Genomic DNA, 16,269 nt, shown 5'->3' on the forward strand with positions numbered 1-16,269 from the left:
GGGGAAGGGGAAGGGGGAGAGGAAGGAAATCAGGAACTAGTGATTAATCATGTTGTTGAATGGAGATGACCAAATTCAATTAAATGTCATCATCAACTGGGGATGGTAGTTCATTCTGACCAGGCCTGCACTATGGCAGACAGCGATATCTGAGGAAGAGAACCCTGTGCTATTCAGAAACACAGTTGTCTCTTTGGAGAATAGAACAGTGGACATAGGCTTCACCCTGGACCCTGCTGTGTTCTTCCAGCCTCCTGCTTGTCTACATAGTATATCACACAGCTCCATGACAGATGTGGTCTCCAAAATGGGCTTTGGGGAAGAGATCTACAATTGGATCCAACTGTTCCACACCGACATCATTAGTGCAGTCTCATTCAGTGGGTGGGAATCAGGAAGATTCCTGATCAAACCTGGACTCAGGCAGGGCTGCCCACTTTCTCCTGCCTTGTTTTTGAGTTGCATACAGCTGTTTGCTGAGTCCATCAAGCAGAGTGTGGATTTGTCTTGGTGACTATCCCATGCAGCAGAGGCCTGAAGATCAAGGCCTATCTGTATATGGTGCCACTGTTTTCTGTTCAAATCCACTGTCAGTTCACAGATTCACAAGCACTTGTGAACAGTTCAAACTGGCCCCAGGAACCAAAGTAAATCAAGACAGAATATTACACACCTTCATGAGGGATGTGCTCTTACCAATGGGAACTGGTATTTGGGTCAGTTTTACAAAACAATATGTTATGGATTAAAACAGGGATCAAGCTGTTTTGGTTCGGTGATATATAGTGAGGTAGGTTTAATAAATTATGTCAGAGAAAAAGATCTCCTCGGAAGCAGTGACCACAACATAGGTGAACTCAGCATTCATTTTAGATAGAGGTAGTTAGGTTGGTAACAACTTGATGAACTTAAATAAGGGTAAGCAGAAAAGATTGAGAGCAGAGCTGGCTGGAGTGGACTCAGAAAGGAGTTTAACATTTAAGAAAATTGGGCATGGCTCACAGAAAATACAGGAGAAAGTGAGGACTGCAGATGCTGGAGAGTCAGAGTCAAAACATGTGGCGCTGGAAAAGCACAGCAGGTCAGACAGCATCCGAGGAGTCCTGAATATAGCCCAGTACATCACACAAGCCAGCCTTCCATCAATTGACTCTGTCTACACTCGCCTCAGGAAAGCAGCCAACATAATAAAAGACACCTCCCTCCCCGGTTATACTCTCTTCCAATCTCTTCCATCAGGTAGGAGATATAAAAGTCTGAAAACACTGACCAACAGACTCAAGAACAGCTTCTTCCCCACTGTTATCAGACATCTGAATGGACCACTCAGATATTAATGTTGATCTCTCTCTTTCTATGCATTTTGCCTGCAACTGGAACACAGTATTCTTCACTCTATTCTATTACCTTAATGCACTTATGATCTGCCTGTAAAAGACACAAAACAAAACTTTTCACTTTACCCCAGCACGTGACAACAATAAAGCAAATCAAATCAAACCGCCTCCACCTGGCAGGAGAGGGTACTGTAGCCCAATAGCATTCAGTGATAATCACATCCAACAGATGGCGCTGTCACACAATCAAACACTCGGGATGGTGGAAATCAGAAATAAAATCAGAAAATGTTGCAGATTAGATAGCATTAATGGACAGAGAACTGACATTAATGGGGAGTTAGATACTGGGGATGCTGGAAATCCTTGGAGATGGTAGATTTTCTGTAATTCCCCTCCTCAATGACGCAATGAGCACAATACAGCAATACAGAAACAAAAACAAAAGCTGCTACAAAAGCTCAGACTCTGCATCGAACCCGAAATGCTCACTCTGATCTCTCTTCTCAGATGTTGCCAGATCTGCTAAGCTTTTCCAGCAGCTTCTGTTTATGTAAGCATCCGCAGTTCTTTCGGCTTCTATATAAATGCAGCTTTGTTACCCGTCAGTGTTTGGATTTCTCCCTCCGGGTGCAGAGTGAGAAATGGAAACACAGAGAAATCCCAGCTCCAGACTGGGAAACGGGTGAAGAGGTGGAGGATGGGACTGAAGCCGGAAGTAAATGAAGGAAGGAGAGACACATATTTACACATAATTTACTTCTTATTTTCACCATCTGATTTTAATTTTGTATTGGCTTTATGTACAGTCTGACTGTCATTTTGCAAAGTATAATTTAAAAATTGAATAACACATTCAGTGATAAACTGGTTTCTAACCCCCAATCCCTCACCTCTGGCGCTGATCCACTCCCAGCGTCAAGTCACCTTGAGGTCAGGGAGATCCCGAGGTCCCACCACTTTCCGAAATTCAGGTCCAAACTGGAGCAGATTCTCAGAAACTGGTTTTCATAAAATGTTTGAAAGAAAGGATAAAGTTTCCCAGTGAATTTATTCCGAGTGAAGGTGTGGAGTTGGGACTTGGTGTCCACGTTGTAAAATGAAACTGTCCCAGATTCATAACTGAGATAAATTCCCACCTTCCTGGGGATCTGACCGACAGGGAGAGGAGATTGAGGAGAGGAGTTTATATAAAACCGATCCTCAAACCACTCAATGATCCAGAATCCATCCTCTGGTATCACACTGACGCCGCTCTTCCTCTCCACAGACTCTGAGGCTACTCCCAGACTCCAGCACCGATTCCCTTCCACCTCGACCTCCCAGTAATGTCTCCCCGATGTGAATCCCTGTGATTCCAGGACACAGAGATGGTCTATAAACCTCTTCTCGGTGTCAGGGAGATTCCTCCGGGTCCCAGTCAATTTCAAACTCTTCAGATCCTCAGAGAGCTCGAGCCAGGGACTCGCTGTTTTCACATCCAGGGTCACAGAGACTGGGAGAGAAACACAGAGAATTAGTGTGTTTGTGTGTGTGTATCAATGTCAGAGACTTGGGTTTTATTTGGGGACCAACGATAGTGAGGGGACTCACTGAAGGTTTCAGGAGGGCATTTTGTCTCATGGGGGTCATCTGGTGGTAGGTAAGGGGGGTAATGCTTGGGAATATGGGATGGATACTCATGTATCAGGAATGGGACTCACTGGGGGATCAGGGATTTGTCAGTGGGTCAGGGCAGGGGTAGAGGATCACGTTTGGGATTGGTGAAAATGAATTAGGAGCAGTTTTGTTGTGGTATCCTTTAGATCCATCAACTCCCACAGTTACCTGGACTATATATCCTTGCACCTGCTTCCTGTAAGGATTCTATCCCATTCTCCCACTTTCTTCATCTCTGTCCCATATGTTCTGATGATTCCACCTTCCACTGGCGTGTCTCCGAAATGACCGACTTTTCTTTCAACAGAGAAATCCCCCACTTCAGCCATGTCCAACCCATCTCTCACTTTCCTGCCTTCAGTCCGTACCCTCCTTCCCAGAACAGCAATCGTCCTTGTCCTCACTTTCTATCACACCTTCCAAAGGCTCATCCTCTGCCATTTCTGTCACCTCCAACTAGATGCCATCACCAAACACACTGACAGCATTCCGCAGGGGCCATTTGTCTGGGACAACCTGGTCTACTCCTCCATCACCTCCTAATGGTTTCTCACTGCTCCATGTTACCTTCCCATGCAATCATAGAAGGTATAACATTCACCTCCTCCCTCTTCACTGTCCAAGGCCCCAAATACAGCCTACCTTTCCTCTCCCTATAACTCAAGTCCTCCAGACTCGGTAACGTAATTGCAAATCTTTTTTGTACCTTTTCCGTTGAATAACATCTTTCCTATAGCAGGGCAATCCAGAATTACACGCAGTACTCCAAATGTGACCTCACCAATGTCTTACACAGCTGTAACATGACATTCCAACTCCTGTACTCAATGCTCAGACCAATGAAAGCAAGCGCGCCAAACACCTTCGTCACCACGCTGTCTACCTGTGGTGTCACTTTCAAAAAACGATGTACCTGAACCCCTGGGTCACTCTGTTTGACAATACTCCCCAGGGCCCGACTATTAACCCAATAAGTTTTGCCCTGGTTTGTTTTATGAAAATGAAACACCTCACATTTATCTGCACTAAATTCCATCTGCTGTTCCTCAGCCCACTGGCCCAGTTGATCAGGATCTCATTGTACGCTCAGATAACTTTCTTCATTGTCCACTGTACCATCAACTTTGGTTTTATCAGAAACCTACTAACTATGCCTCATATATTCTCATCCAAAATTGTTTATTTAAATGATGAACAGCAGTGGACCCAGCATTGACCCTTGCCGTACACTGCTGGTCAAGTCTGAACGACAACCCTCTATCATCACCCTCTGTCTCTTACCGTCAATCCAATTGGTCCTGAGTAGATTCTCCACCTGAGATCCCAAACTGAGCTCCTGTTGGTGTATGAGCTCAGCTTGTACTTTACACTGACCTCACAGACAGTAACCTGTGGTTTTAATTATGGACGCGTCTGCAGTGTGGCTGTACTGAGATGGAGTCACTAAAACTGACCGGAGGAAACAGACACTGATCCAAAGCAAGGTGTTACTGCTTGAAGAACCTGACAGCGACCCAGAGGAACCTGACATTCAGTTGCAGAACATCAAAAGGAAAAGTTTCCACCCTGATGACCCTCCCTGAGATGTACTGGTTTGATCCCCTGCCCATGAACTGAACTGTGTGAACAGCAGGAGATCACTTGGAGCTGAACCATTCCTGCAATTCCAGAGGATGCTGCTCAGAGCTGACCCAGTCTGTCCAATGAACAGCTGAACACAACTCTTGTTATTGACTGTAACTAATACATTCCCCTCTGTGAAATACAGAGCCACCCTCCCACTCAGCAAACCTGCAAGAACTGTAGGTGGGACATTTCCTGAACTGGGGAAACTATCAATCTATCAGCACTGACACGCTGAGACATCAACACATATAATTACCATAAACGACAATGATCCCAAAGACCATGAGCTGGTAAAACAGAACCTTCTTCCCCACTCTCACTCAGCTCATCGGCAGAAACCAAGACCAACAAGGTGTCTCAGTTTCGTGACCTCACCATGTCCCGAAACCTGGATGTATCAATTAATGCATTCTATAAGTGTCATGCAATCAAAACATTCTTGCAATTCAATGCCTTTATAAGTGTGAATGGATAGATAAATACTCAATGGATTTATGAAATATATAGAGAAATATATATTTAATGTATAAAATATAGATATTGTGGCAACTTATGTTCATATGAAATAAAGTCTTTCAGCAAAAATGCCAAGTAAAATTAAATTCCTCAATTTAGAAAATGAAAGATCGTTCCAATGAGATGAACCTTAGCTTAATTTACACAAAGCAGTTAGGAAATATACTTCAATATTTATGATCAATAGGATCAGTTTAATTGAATTGTAACACGTTTCTGTACTTACCACAATCTAGTTCTGTGTTGTCGTATCCTGCATGGAACAAGAAAATTTAATATCTCACATTTCTTATTGACTGTCTATCAAACCTATCAGCTGTAAACTCACACATTGGCAATTAGTAATGCCCTCCCTCAGACTGCATCATCACTGCTGGGCTCGAATCCACCCATAAACAACATGGAACAAATTGTCTCAGGACATTTTAACCCTTCACCATTCAATATTGCTGCTTAATTTCAGGTCAAACCCTCTGCCACCATTATTTCTTGGACAGCAGCTGTTGGTGATGATTCGGTTCCTTCCATTTGTATCTCATTTCACAGAAGAACAGAAACGACTGAAGAAACTCAGCAAGTCTGGCAGCAACTGTGGAAAGAGAAACAAAGTTAACCTTTCCAGTCCGATATCACCCTTCTTTGGAGGACACACATTCTAAATAAGAGTCATAATGAACATTGTTTCTCTTTCTCTACAGTCTGTGATAGATCTGTTGGGTTTCTCCAGCATTTTCTGTTTTTATTTCAGATCTCCAACATCTACAGTACTTTGCTTCTATTACAGCAGCTGTCAACCATACTTTAGAGTCATCGAGTCATACAGAATGGAAACAGACCCTTCGGTCCAGTCAGTCCATGCTGAGCATAATCCCAAACTAACTAGTCCCTGGGGGGACAGGAGATGTGTTGATGGTATTCTGGAGGCTGGCCCCATCTCTCCAAACATTTCTTATTCATGTACCTATCTAAATCTCCTTTAAATGCTCTAACTGTATCTGCATCCACCATTTCTTCTGGAAGTTCATTCCACACACGAACCACTCTCTGTTAAAAACATTTGCTCTTTTTTTTTATCTTTCTCCTCTCATCTTAAAAAAATGCCCCCAGTCTTGAAATGCCCCACCCTAGGGAAAAGACACTTGCCATTCACATTATCTATAGCCCTCATTATCTTATGAACCTCTATAAGGTCACTCCTCAACCTCCGACCCTCCAGTGAAAAACATCCCAACCTATCCAGCCTCTCCCCATAGCTCAAACCCTCTATTACCAGCAACATCTTGGTAAATCTCTTCTGCGCCCTCTCCAGGTGAATAATTTCCTTCCTATAGCAGGGTGACCAGAATGGGACACAGTACTCCACAAGAGACCTCACTAACGTCCTGCACAACCTCAACATAATGTCCCAACTCCGATACACAAAGATCTGACCAATGAAGGCAAGCTTATTTTTTGGGTTTTTTTTGTTTCTTCACTTCATAAAGATTGTTCGGAAATAACTCCACAGAGGCAGGTATCACCTCAGCAAGTTTCCCTCAATTTATACATGAACAGTCCTTGACTTTAATGTTGTCTCATTCCGAGTCAGGTACCCAGGTGTCCATTTCTCTGACACTCACCCCCCTCAGGGCTCCCTGACTGAATCAAATCAACATCCCCAGCTTATATTCTGAGGTCTAGCTGGCTGACTTTGTGATAATCACCAAATGTTCCTTCTTATATTTTACTGTATTATTAATTATAGACTGAAATTTTTTAAAAAATGCTTTAAAACCAGGGATTAGTGGAGGATTGCTGATTGTTTTTGAAAGCAAGCACAGACCCTCATTAGAAGCGCTGCCGCCCCTTATTACCTCAGTTCACCTCCGCCACCCTGTCAGCGGTCTACATCCCACCCCATGTAGAAGCGAAGAGTGCCCTGGATGAAATATACAACGCTACAAATTCACTTGAGACGGAATGCTCCAAGGCCATATTCACTTTAACACGACCAACCTCAAGAATGTGCCTCCAGAATACCATCAACACATCTCCTGTCCCACCAGGGGGCCAAACATCCTTGACCACTGCTACACAACCATCAAAGATGCCTATCTCTCCATACACAGTTCAAATTTTGAAAAATCAGATCACACCGCTGTACTCCTCCTCCCTGCTTACAAGCAGAAGTTGAAATGTGAGGACACAGTGTAGAAGATAGCACCGATCTGGCCTGAGGCAACAGAACAGCTTCTGCAGGACTGTCTGGAACCAGTGGGCTGGTCCATATTGAAGAATTCAGTGGCTAACCTTGACAAGTCTCCCACCCTGGACACGGATGTCATTAGCAAGTGTACAGAGAACTGCATGAAAAAGAAGTCAATCCATATGTTCCCCAACCAGAAACCATGGATGAACCGTGAAATCCAGTGCCAACTGCAGAACATGCATAAGGTGTTCAAGTCAGATGGTCCTGACCTTTACAGGAAATCCAGGTTCGACCTCGGTAAGGCCATTAGGAATGCCATTAGGCAATATCAGACCATGTTAGAGACTCAAACTAACCATCTGTGGCAAGGCCCACATGATATAAAGGGATAGAAAATGAAACAGAACAGATAAAAGTACATCCCTCCCTGATGCGCAAAATATTTTTTACAATCATTTTGAATGCAAAGTCAGTGAAACAATGTCTCCTGCCCTGACAGCCTCAGGTACCCACGCTCACTGCTGCACAGGTTAGATTGGCCTTCCTGAGAGTGAACCGACAGAAAAGGACTGGCCCAGATGCAGGCCCTGGCCATGGACCAGCTGGTGGGAGTATTCACTGACATCTTTAACATCTCCTTACTATGATGTGAAGTCCCCACCTGCTTCAAGAAGACCACTATCATCCTGGGGGTGCCAAAGAAAAATCATGCAGCATGACTCAATGACTACAGCCCATGGCTCTGGCCTGCAGAATCGTGAAGTGCTTTGAGAGGTTAATCAGATCCTATCAGCCCCAGCCTCCCAGCCTGCCATGATCCTTTGCAATTTGTCTTCTGGGGCAACAGGTCCATAGCAGATGACAACTCCCTGACCCTACACTCATCCCTGGAACAGCTGGACAATAAGGATACCTAAGGCTTCTACTTATTCATTACAGCACCACCTTCAATACCATAATTCCAACCAAACTAAGCTTCAAATTCCCACACCTAGGTCTGTGCTTCCCTCCTCTGCAACTGGATCCTCAGCTTTCTGATCCACAGACTGTAATCGGTGAAGATAGGTAACTGCACTTCCTCCACGACAATTCTCAATACTGTTAATCTGCGTACTCAGTCCTCTACAGTACTCCCTGACTCGATGGCCACATTTCATCTGCACTCCATCTACAAGTTTGTTGACGACACCACAGTTGTAGGCTGGATATCAACTAATGACAAATCAGAATACGTGAAAGATATTTAGTGCTTGGTGATGTCATCGAGTCATAGTGGTATAAAGAGAACAATCTCTCCCTCAATGTCAGCAAAACTAAAGAGTTGATCATCGACTTCAGGAAGCGAGGAGGAGGACATGGCCCAATCTACATCAATGGCGCTGAAGTGGAGATGGTTGAGAACGTCAATTTCTTGGAATGGCGATAACCAACAATCTGTCCTGATCCACCCAGACTGATGTGAAGGTCAGGAAGGTACAACAATGCCTCTTCTTCCTCAGGAGGCTAAGGGAATTGACATGTCCATAAGGCTCCCATCAACTTTATGGATTCGATCTGGATGCATCACGGCTTGGCACGGTAACTACTCTGCCCAGGGCTGTAAGAAACTACAGATTCTGGTTTGGCCAGGGCTCCTTGATGCCCTACTCAGTTACGTGCAGCCTTGATGTCAAGGACTGTTCCTCTCCCCTCCCCTCTGGAATTCAGCTCTTTTGTCCATGTTTGACCCAAGGCTGTAATGAGGTCAGGAGTTGAGTGACCCTGGTGAAACCCAAACTGGGCGTCACTGAGCAGCTTGTTCCTGAGCAGGTTCTGCTTGATAGCACTGTTGATGACCCCTTCCATCACTTTACTGATGATGGAGTGTGGGTAGATTGGGCGGTGATTGGCCGAGTTGGATTTGTCCTGCTTTTTATGTACAGGATGTACCTGGGCAATTTTCCCCATTGTTGAGTAGATGCCAGTGTTGTAACTGTACTGGAAGAGCTTAGCCAGGGGAGTAGTAAGTTCTGGAGCACACGTCTTCAGTTCTATTGCTGGAATGTTATCAGGGCCCATAGCCTTTGCAGTATCCAGTGTCTCCAACTGTTTCTTGATATCACCATAGAGTGCACTGAATTGGCTGGAGACTGGAATCTGATGCTGGGGGCCACTGGAGGAGCCCAAGATGGGTCATCTACTTCTGACTGAAGTTTGCTGTGAAAGCTTCAGCCTTGTCTTTTGCTCTGATGTGCTGGGCTCCTCCATCTTTGAGGATGGGGATATTTGTGGAGCCTCCTCCTCCAATGAGTTTGTCCACCACCATTCATGACTGGATGTGGAAGGACGGCAGAGTTTAGATCTGATCTGTTGGCTGTGGGATCACTTAGCTCTGTCTATCACTTTATGCCATTTGCCAGGCAAGTAGTCCTGTTTGGTAGCTTCACCAGGTTAACACCTCATCTTCAGATATTCTGGTGCTGCTCCTGGCATGCCCCCCTGCACTCCCCATCAAACCAGGGTTGATCCCCTGCCTTGATGGTAATGGTTGAGTGGGGGATATGCCAGGCCATAAGGTTACAGATTGTGTTGGAGTACAGTTCTGCTGCTGATGGCTCACAGCGGCTCATGGATGCCCAGTCTTGAGCTGCTAGATCGGTTTGAAGTCTGTTCCATTTCGCACAATGAGGGGTATGGATAGAGTGAATAGCCAAGGCCTTTTTCCCTGAGCCAGAGCATCTAGGTTTAATGTTAGAGGGGAAAGATTTAAAAGAGGCCTGAGGGGCATCTCTTTCATGCAGAAGGTGGTGTGTGCATGGAACAAGCTGCCAGATGAAGTGGTGGAGACTGGGACAAATACAACATTTAAAGGCATCTGGATGGGTACATGAATAGGAAAGGTTTAGATAGCTCTGGTCGAAGTGCTGGCGAATGGAACTAGATTGGGTCGGGATATCTGGTTGGCATGGACCTGTTTCCATGTTGTACACCTCTATGACTCGATGTTATTTTCTTTAATTGTAGAGACCAGGTTGTTGCTTTTTGTCAACTTAGATATAAAGGACAAATAAATTAGGGAACTTTGTGCGCTTTTAAAAACCTTTAATCAGGAATAACAGAACTTGATTTCCAATGTATCATCCCAATGAGGCATAAAAACTTGTCCCATTTCCATCCCTTTTTCCCTGACACCACTGTCTATTTCATCACTGAAGCAGTTCTGCCTTCCACCCTATCATGAACCTTTCCCTTCATTCCTTTTGCACTTCAACCTTCTTCTCCTCCTCTCCCTCTCCTGTCCTCAGCACTTACTCTAGACCTGAGACATCTGTTTTGCCCGCTCAGACAAAGGTCATTAACCTGAACCATTAACTTGGATTCTCTCTCCAAACATGCTGCCCAGTCTATTGAATATTTCCAGAACCTTTTTATTATCTATTGGCTCAAACACTCTGTTCATCACAAAATAATTATCACATTCAATTGCATGTGAAGACAGAGGTACAGATTGGAAACTGGGACTGGAATATTGGGAAGTGTTTACAGTATTTTGATCTCATGGGATCAGCCCATGATTGTTACATTTCAACTCTGGCCCAGTGACACACCTGGAACTGAAAAGCCTGACATCTGAACCGAACCATAAAGTTACTGTTACTTCCACCTGTTCCATGCACATTTTGCAGGGATTCTTGGTGATAACATGTCCCCTGGAGAGACAGTCAGATTCTGGATGTAATGTGGAGATTCTCTTTCTGTTTTTCACTGGGTAATGGGGGGAGGAAGAGAAATCGAGTGGGAGGATCCCATTGTGCTGAGGCTGTTATCTCAGGCAGAGTGACCAATCAGCAAACTCATTCTCCAATGAAGAATAAAAACATAGGAACATGGGAATTTGCGAACCTAGGAATTCGGAGAGGGAGTAGACAATGCAGCCCTTTGGGTCCACACCACCATGGAACATGATTATGGCTGATCTTACCCTGGTCTCAACTCCACTTTTCTGCCTGTTCCCCATAGCCCTTTATCCCACTTTTCATCAGAAACCTATCTATTTCTTTCTTGATTTGATTGATTGATTCGGCCTCCACTGCAGTCTGGGGCAGTGAGTTCCACAGATTCACAGCTCTCTGAGAGGAGTAGTTTCTCCCCATCTCAGTTTTGCAAGTACCTTCTCTCACTCAGCATCTATTACCTTTTGTTCAAGATTCTCACAAGGGGCAATCATCTGATCAACATCCACTTTGTTAATACCCTTCAGCATTTTATGTTCCTCCATCAGATTCTCCGTTCATTCTTCTGAATTCCACAGAGTACAAGCCCAAGATATTCAACTGCTCCTCATATGACAGTCCTTTCATCCCAGGAATCAACCTGGAGAACGATGTTTGAACTGCCCCCAGTGCCACCACATCCACCACATCAAGTAAGGAGACCAAACCCTGGACACAATATTCCAGGTGTGGTCTCAGCAATGCCTTACATAATTATAACAACACTACTTTACTTTTATAATCCAGTCCTTTTGCAATAAATGCCAGGATTCTATTGGTCTTTCTTAGTATATGCTACACCTGCATACCCTTTGTGACTCATGCACAAAGACACCCAGATCCCTCTGCACCAACAAACTTTCAATCTGTTTCCCATTTAAATAATAATTTGCCATTTTATTGTTCCAGCCAAAATTGCATTTATCCAATTAAACTCCATTTACCAGGTTCAGGCCCATAGTTGAGACTTAAAAGAACAAAGCAGACATGCAAATCAAATAAAAGACTACAATGTATTATTGTTGATAGTATAATAATGAAATTAATTTGTAGTGTTCATTAATCCAAACATAATAATGTTTCACTCTGTCCTTTGCTCCCTCATGTGAAGCATATTTTTGAAGAACAGGCAGAGATCAATTACATTATTATTGCTAAAGCCTTAATTAAGAAAGGACTGTGTCAAACCAGCTGCATCAGAAAAAGACACCTAATCCACTGGATAATCAAGAGTTAACAGTTAAAGAGCTTCCACTGGAGAAAGAAAAACAAAGAAATGTGGACTGTTCTATGTTACGTGATTCCAATATTTGTATCTTATGCATAAATGTGTTTCTAAATTGTACAAAGTCAGGATCCGAGCCTCTGAACCACACAATCCAGAAGGTGAAGGATCAACATCTAACTCACTGCACACCCAGTTGTAGCGACCTGCAGTGGGATGTTGTTTAAACATAACGGGGTGAGAGGTTCACAGGAATGTGAAATAGTCACGGTCACTGGTGTAGGCTCATCAGGAGAAACAAGCAGGATTGTAAAACATTGGGCTGAATATTCTTTTTTGGTTATCAGTCAATTGCATCAAGTTTCACTGATGTGATGTCCAGCAGCTTTTCTCCCATATCTTACCGAACTCACCTCATTAACTATAGACTCTGTCACTCCAAGACTCATGTTCAGTTCTAGCCTCATCCTACCACACACCACAAACCTGCACCCACACCTCTCCCCCCTCACAACCATCCAAGGCCCCAAAGGATCCTTCCACATCCAGCAGAGATTTTCCTGCACATCCAAACACCTCATCCACTGTGTCTGTTGATCTCAATGTGATCTCCTCTACACTGGGGAGACAGGACGTCAACTTGCAGAACGTTTCAGGGAACATCTCTGGGACACATGCACCAAACAACCCCATCAGCCTATGACCACTTCAACTCCCCCTCCCTCACTGCCAAGACATGCAAGTCCTGGGCCTACTCCACAGCCAAATCCAAGCCACCAGATGCCTGGTGTCTCATCTTCTGTCTTGGGACCCTCCAACCACATGGCATCGCGTCAATTTCACCAGTTTCCTCATTCCTGCTACCCCCTCTCTCATCCCAGAACCAATGCTCCAACTCCGCACCACCCTCTTGAACTGTCCTACCTGTCCATCTTCCTTCCCATCTATCCAGTCCACTTTCCCCTCTGACCTATCATCATCACTCCCCACCTCCATCCACCCATCACACTCTCAGCTACCTTTCCCTCAGCCCCACCCCCACCCTCCTATTTATCTCTCAGCCTCCTTTCCTATCACCACATTCCTGATGAAGGGCTCATGCCTGAAACATCGATCCTCCTGCTCCTCGGATGCTGCCTGACCTGCTGTGCTTTTCCAGCGCCATACGTTTCCACTCTGATCTCCAGCATCTGCAGCCCTCACTTTCTCCTGTTACTGTTGGTACATGCGGCGAGGTGTCAGGGATTGATGTCGGTAATGCTGAGTGAGGGAAAATGTTCCAAGCAATAGTGAAAGTGGTAAGACAGCAATTGAATATCCCAGAGATACAGATTTGTCCAATTCTTGAGCTGAGTGTGTGTCTCTGAGTGCACAGTCTCCCAGCAGCAGCATTACAGTGATAGCTGCCATTGTACCCAAAGGTGCAGAGGCAAGTGGTTTGGAAATGTGCCATGAAGGGGTTTAGAGGCTGGCACATGTTGGATGCCAATGTCTGTGGTCATGGGTCATGAGTGGCTGGTGCCAATAGATTGTGCCCTGAGATGTTGGCCTCTGATATCCAACACGGAGAACCCTTTGGAGTGAGCAGTGAGCTGAAGTCACCAGGTACACGTTCTCATCTCCATGTTGAGAATTCTCAGTGTCCAATTTGTCTGGCAGGTTTGGTGAGATAGAAAGCTGCATCTTAGTGAGGTGAGGTGTGCAGTTAATAAGATCGTCATTAACAATAATCCTCTTTTACAGACTACTGCTGCTGCCTCGTGAGAATCTCACCTCAATGTCGGGCAGTGACATTGAAATGGGTCTCAATGGACTTTCTCACCATAGACCACTTCATTCCGACCCACACATTATTATAAAATTCCACCCACTGTGATCAAATTCCTGGATTCCCATGCAGTGAAACGGGAATTTTTAAATCAGAATCCTGAAATGGTTCTGAAACAGCTTACCTTCCAAAGTGCAGAACAACTCCAGTTCTGAAAGACAAGAACACAGGAATGTGTTAGTGAGAGAGATTCTGCAGCTACTGCCACACCCTATAACAGCAACATCAGAGACACAAACAGAACACAGACTTGACCAGCAGAACCATCAGCTGGGATCAGAACAACATTTTAAAATTCTAAATCTCAAGTTGACAATCTTGACAGAATTTATAATTGGCATTTTTCACCTTTCTCCTCATGTTCTTGTGATAATATATGAGCTGGATTTCAACAAAACTGCTCAGCTGAACAATAGCCAGAGAAACATTCTCCCTGTGTCTGCGTGGGTTTCCTCTGGGTGCTCCGGTTTCCTCCCACAGTCCAAAAAACATGTGCAGGTTAGGTGAATTGGCCATGCTAAATTGCCCGTAGTGTTAGGTGAGGGGGTAAATGTAGGGGAATGGGTCTGGATGGGTCTGGGTGGGTTGCTGTGGACTTGTTGGGCCGAAGGGCCTGTTTCCACACTGTAAGTAATCTAAACCAATGAGTGATGATATGCTTCCTCATCAAACATGGCAAATGGTTCATGCCACCAGCAACAACAGCTCAAAACATTTTCCAATGGGAATGGATAGGCCAATGTCCATCTTTGTTACTGCTATGACAATGTGGGTGTACTGTACCTTTAAGAGAGTTAAAAGCTAGCAGAACTACCTGACAGCATCAAGTGATCTGAACAAGATATAATGTAACATTTAGTCGAACAACGTGATTAGGTGGTTGCTTGGAAATTACAAAATAAATTCGAATTAGGCCAAGCAGTTTCAATTATACTTCCAAAAATACCAAACTCCAATCAAGTTTGAGTTTTGTATATTGACAATCTTAAAAGCCAATGACACAATCCGATGTGTTGGGGGTATAAGACCAGGGAAAATTGAACAGTTGGGAGGAGAACTGCCAAGCCACCAGCACTTGAAGACTGCCCAGAGAATAGCTCTCTTAAAGGTACCTTTATCAATCAGTAACCTGTGAAACAGAAATCCCTAAGATGAAGAAATGACAGAGGAAGACATAACGAGAAGATTCGACAGCTGGCTGGTTTTGGAAGGTTGCATTTTGGTAAATCTTATTCGGGGGTTTTATCAGACTTGTATTATAGAAGGGGAGGGTAAAAGATAGGTTAGAAAAAACAGTTGTAAATAGTTGTTAGTTAATTATTCTCTGTTATACTTTAAGAAATAAAGTTGTTATTTTTTACTTTAAATAGTTCTTGGCCTCCCGAATTTTCACAGATTACTGCACGGGATAAATCATTTCTGTGTTGCTGGTTGTAAATTAAGCAGGAAGGTTTACTCGTGTCATAACAGTTCCTAAGAAGGAAGCACACTCCCAGCACTTGTCCTGCCAGTCCTCCTAGGGCTGAGCACATGAAGCTTTTTTCACTCATTCACAGGATGGGGGCATCACTGGTCAGGCAGCATTGATTGCCCATCCCTAATTGCCCAGAGGGCAGTTACAAGTCAACCCCATTGTTGTGGGTCTGGAGTCACATGTAAGCCAGACCAGGTAAGGACAGCAGTTGCTTTCCCTAAAGGACATTAGTGAACCAGATGGGTTTTTCCAACAATTGACAATGGATTCATGGTCATCGTGAGACTCTTAATTCCAGATACTTTTATTGAATTGAAACTCCACCATCTGCCGTGGCATGATTCAAACCAGGATCTCCAGACATTTTCTAGGTCTACAATTCAGTGATAACACCACAAGGAGATCACCTCCCCATAAAATGCATGCACTTTATTTGTGGGTGGCTGTTTTAATTCTGTCTGCTTGTGATGCTCCTCTTCTCTCATTGAAACGTCAACACCAAAGTTCCAGCCATGATCTAGACTAATGCCTCAAATATTGATTTAGCAAACCTCTCTACTTTTATATTCCAATCCCTGAAATAAAGGCCAACTTCTCTTCTATTGGCTGAACCTGGATGCAAGCTTTGTGTGACTTATAGTCATCGAGACATTCAGCACTATCC

The 16,269-nt window shown here is 44.3% G+C and overlaps 2 protein-coding genes across 7 annotated transcripts in view; both read right to left on the reverse strand.

Moving 5' to 3' along the window:
• Positions 1-16,269, reverse strand: part of LOC122541328 (butyrophilin subfamily 3 member A1-like) — a 160,500-nt gene that overhangs the window by 122,224 nt on the left and 22,007 nt on the right. The window lies entirely within an intron of this gene.
• LOC122541554 (butyrophilin subfamily 1 member A1-like) overlaps positions 2,096-16,269 on the reverse strand; it is a 36,223-nt gene continuing 22,049 nt past the window's right edge. For 4 of the 6 annotated variants that reach the window (XM_087979243.1, XM_087979242.1, XM_087979240.1 and 1 more), the window contains 3 exons: positions 14,256-14,282; positions 5,365-5,391; positions 2,096-2,832 (listed from right to left, as the gene is read on the reverse strand). In XM_087979243.1, the coding sequence (XP_087835369.1) occupies positions 2,261-2,832; positions 5,365-5,391; positions 14,256-14,282 (626 nt within the window). In that variant the 3' untranslated portion in view covers positions 2,096-2,260. Of the gene's footprint in view, positions 2,833-5,364; positions 5,392-5,605; positions 5,728-14,255; positions 14,283-16,269 lie in introns of those variants that run through there. The other 2 variants (XM_087979245.1, XM_087979246.1) reach the window with 2 other exon arrangements.

This window comes from Chiloscyllium plagiosum, unplaced genomic scaffold, assembly GCF_037043375.1.
Source record: "Chiloscyllium plagiosum isolate Xiang-an unplaced genomic scaffold, Cpla_swu_hap1 HiC_scaffold_35, whole genome shotgun sequence".
Classification (NCBI taxonomy): Eukaryota; Metazoa; Chordata; class Chondrichthyes; order Orectolobiformes; family Hemiscylliidae; genus Chiloscyllium; species Chiloscyllium plagiosum.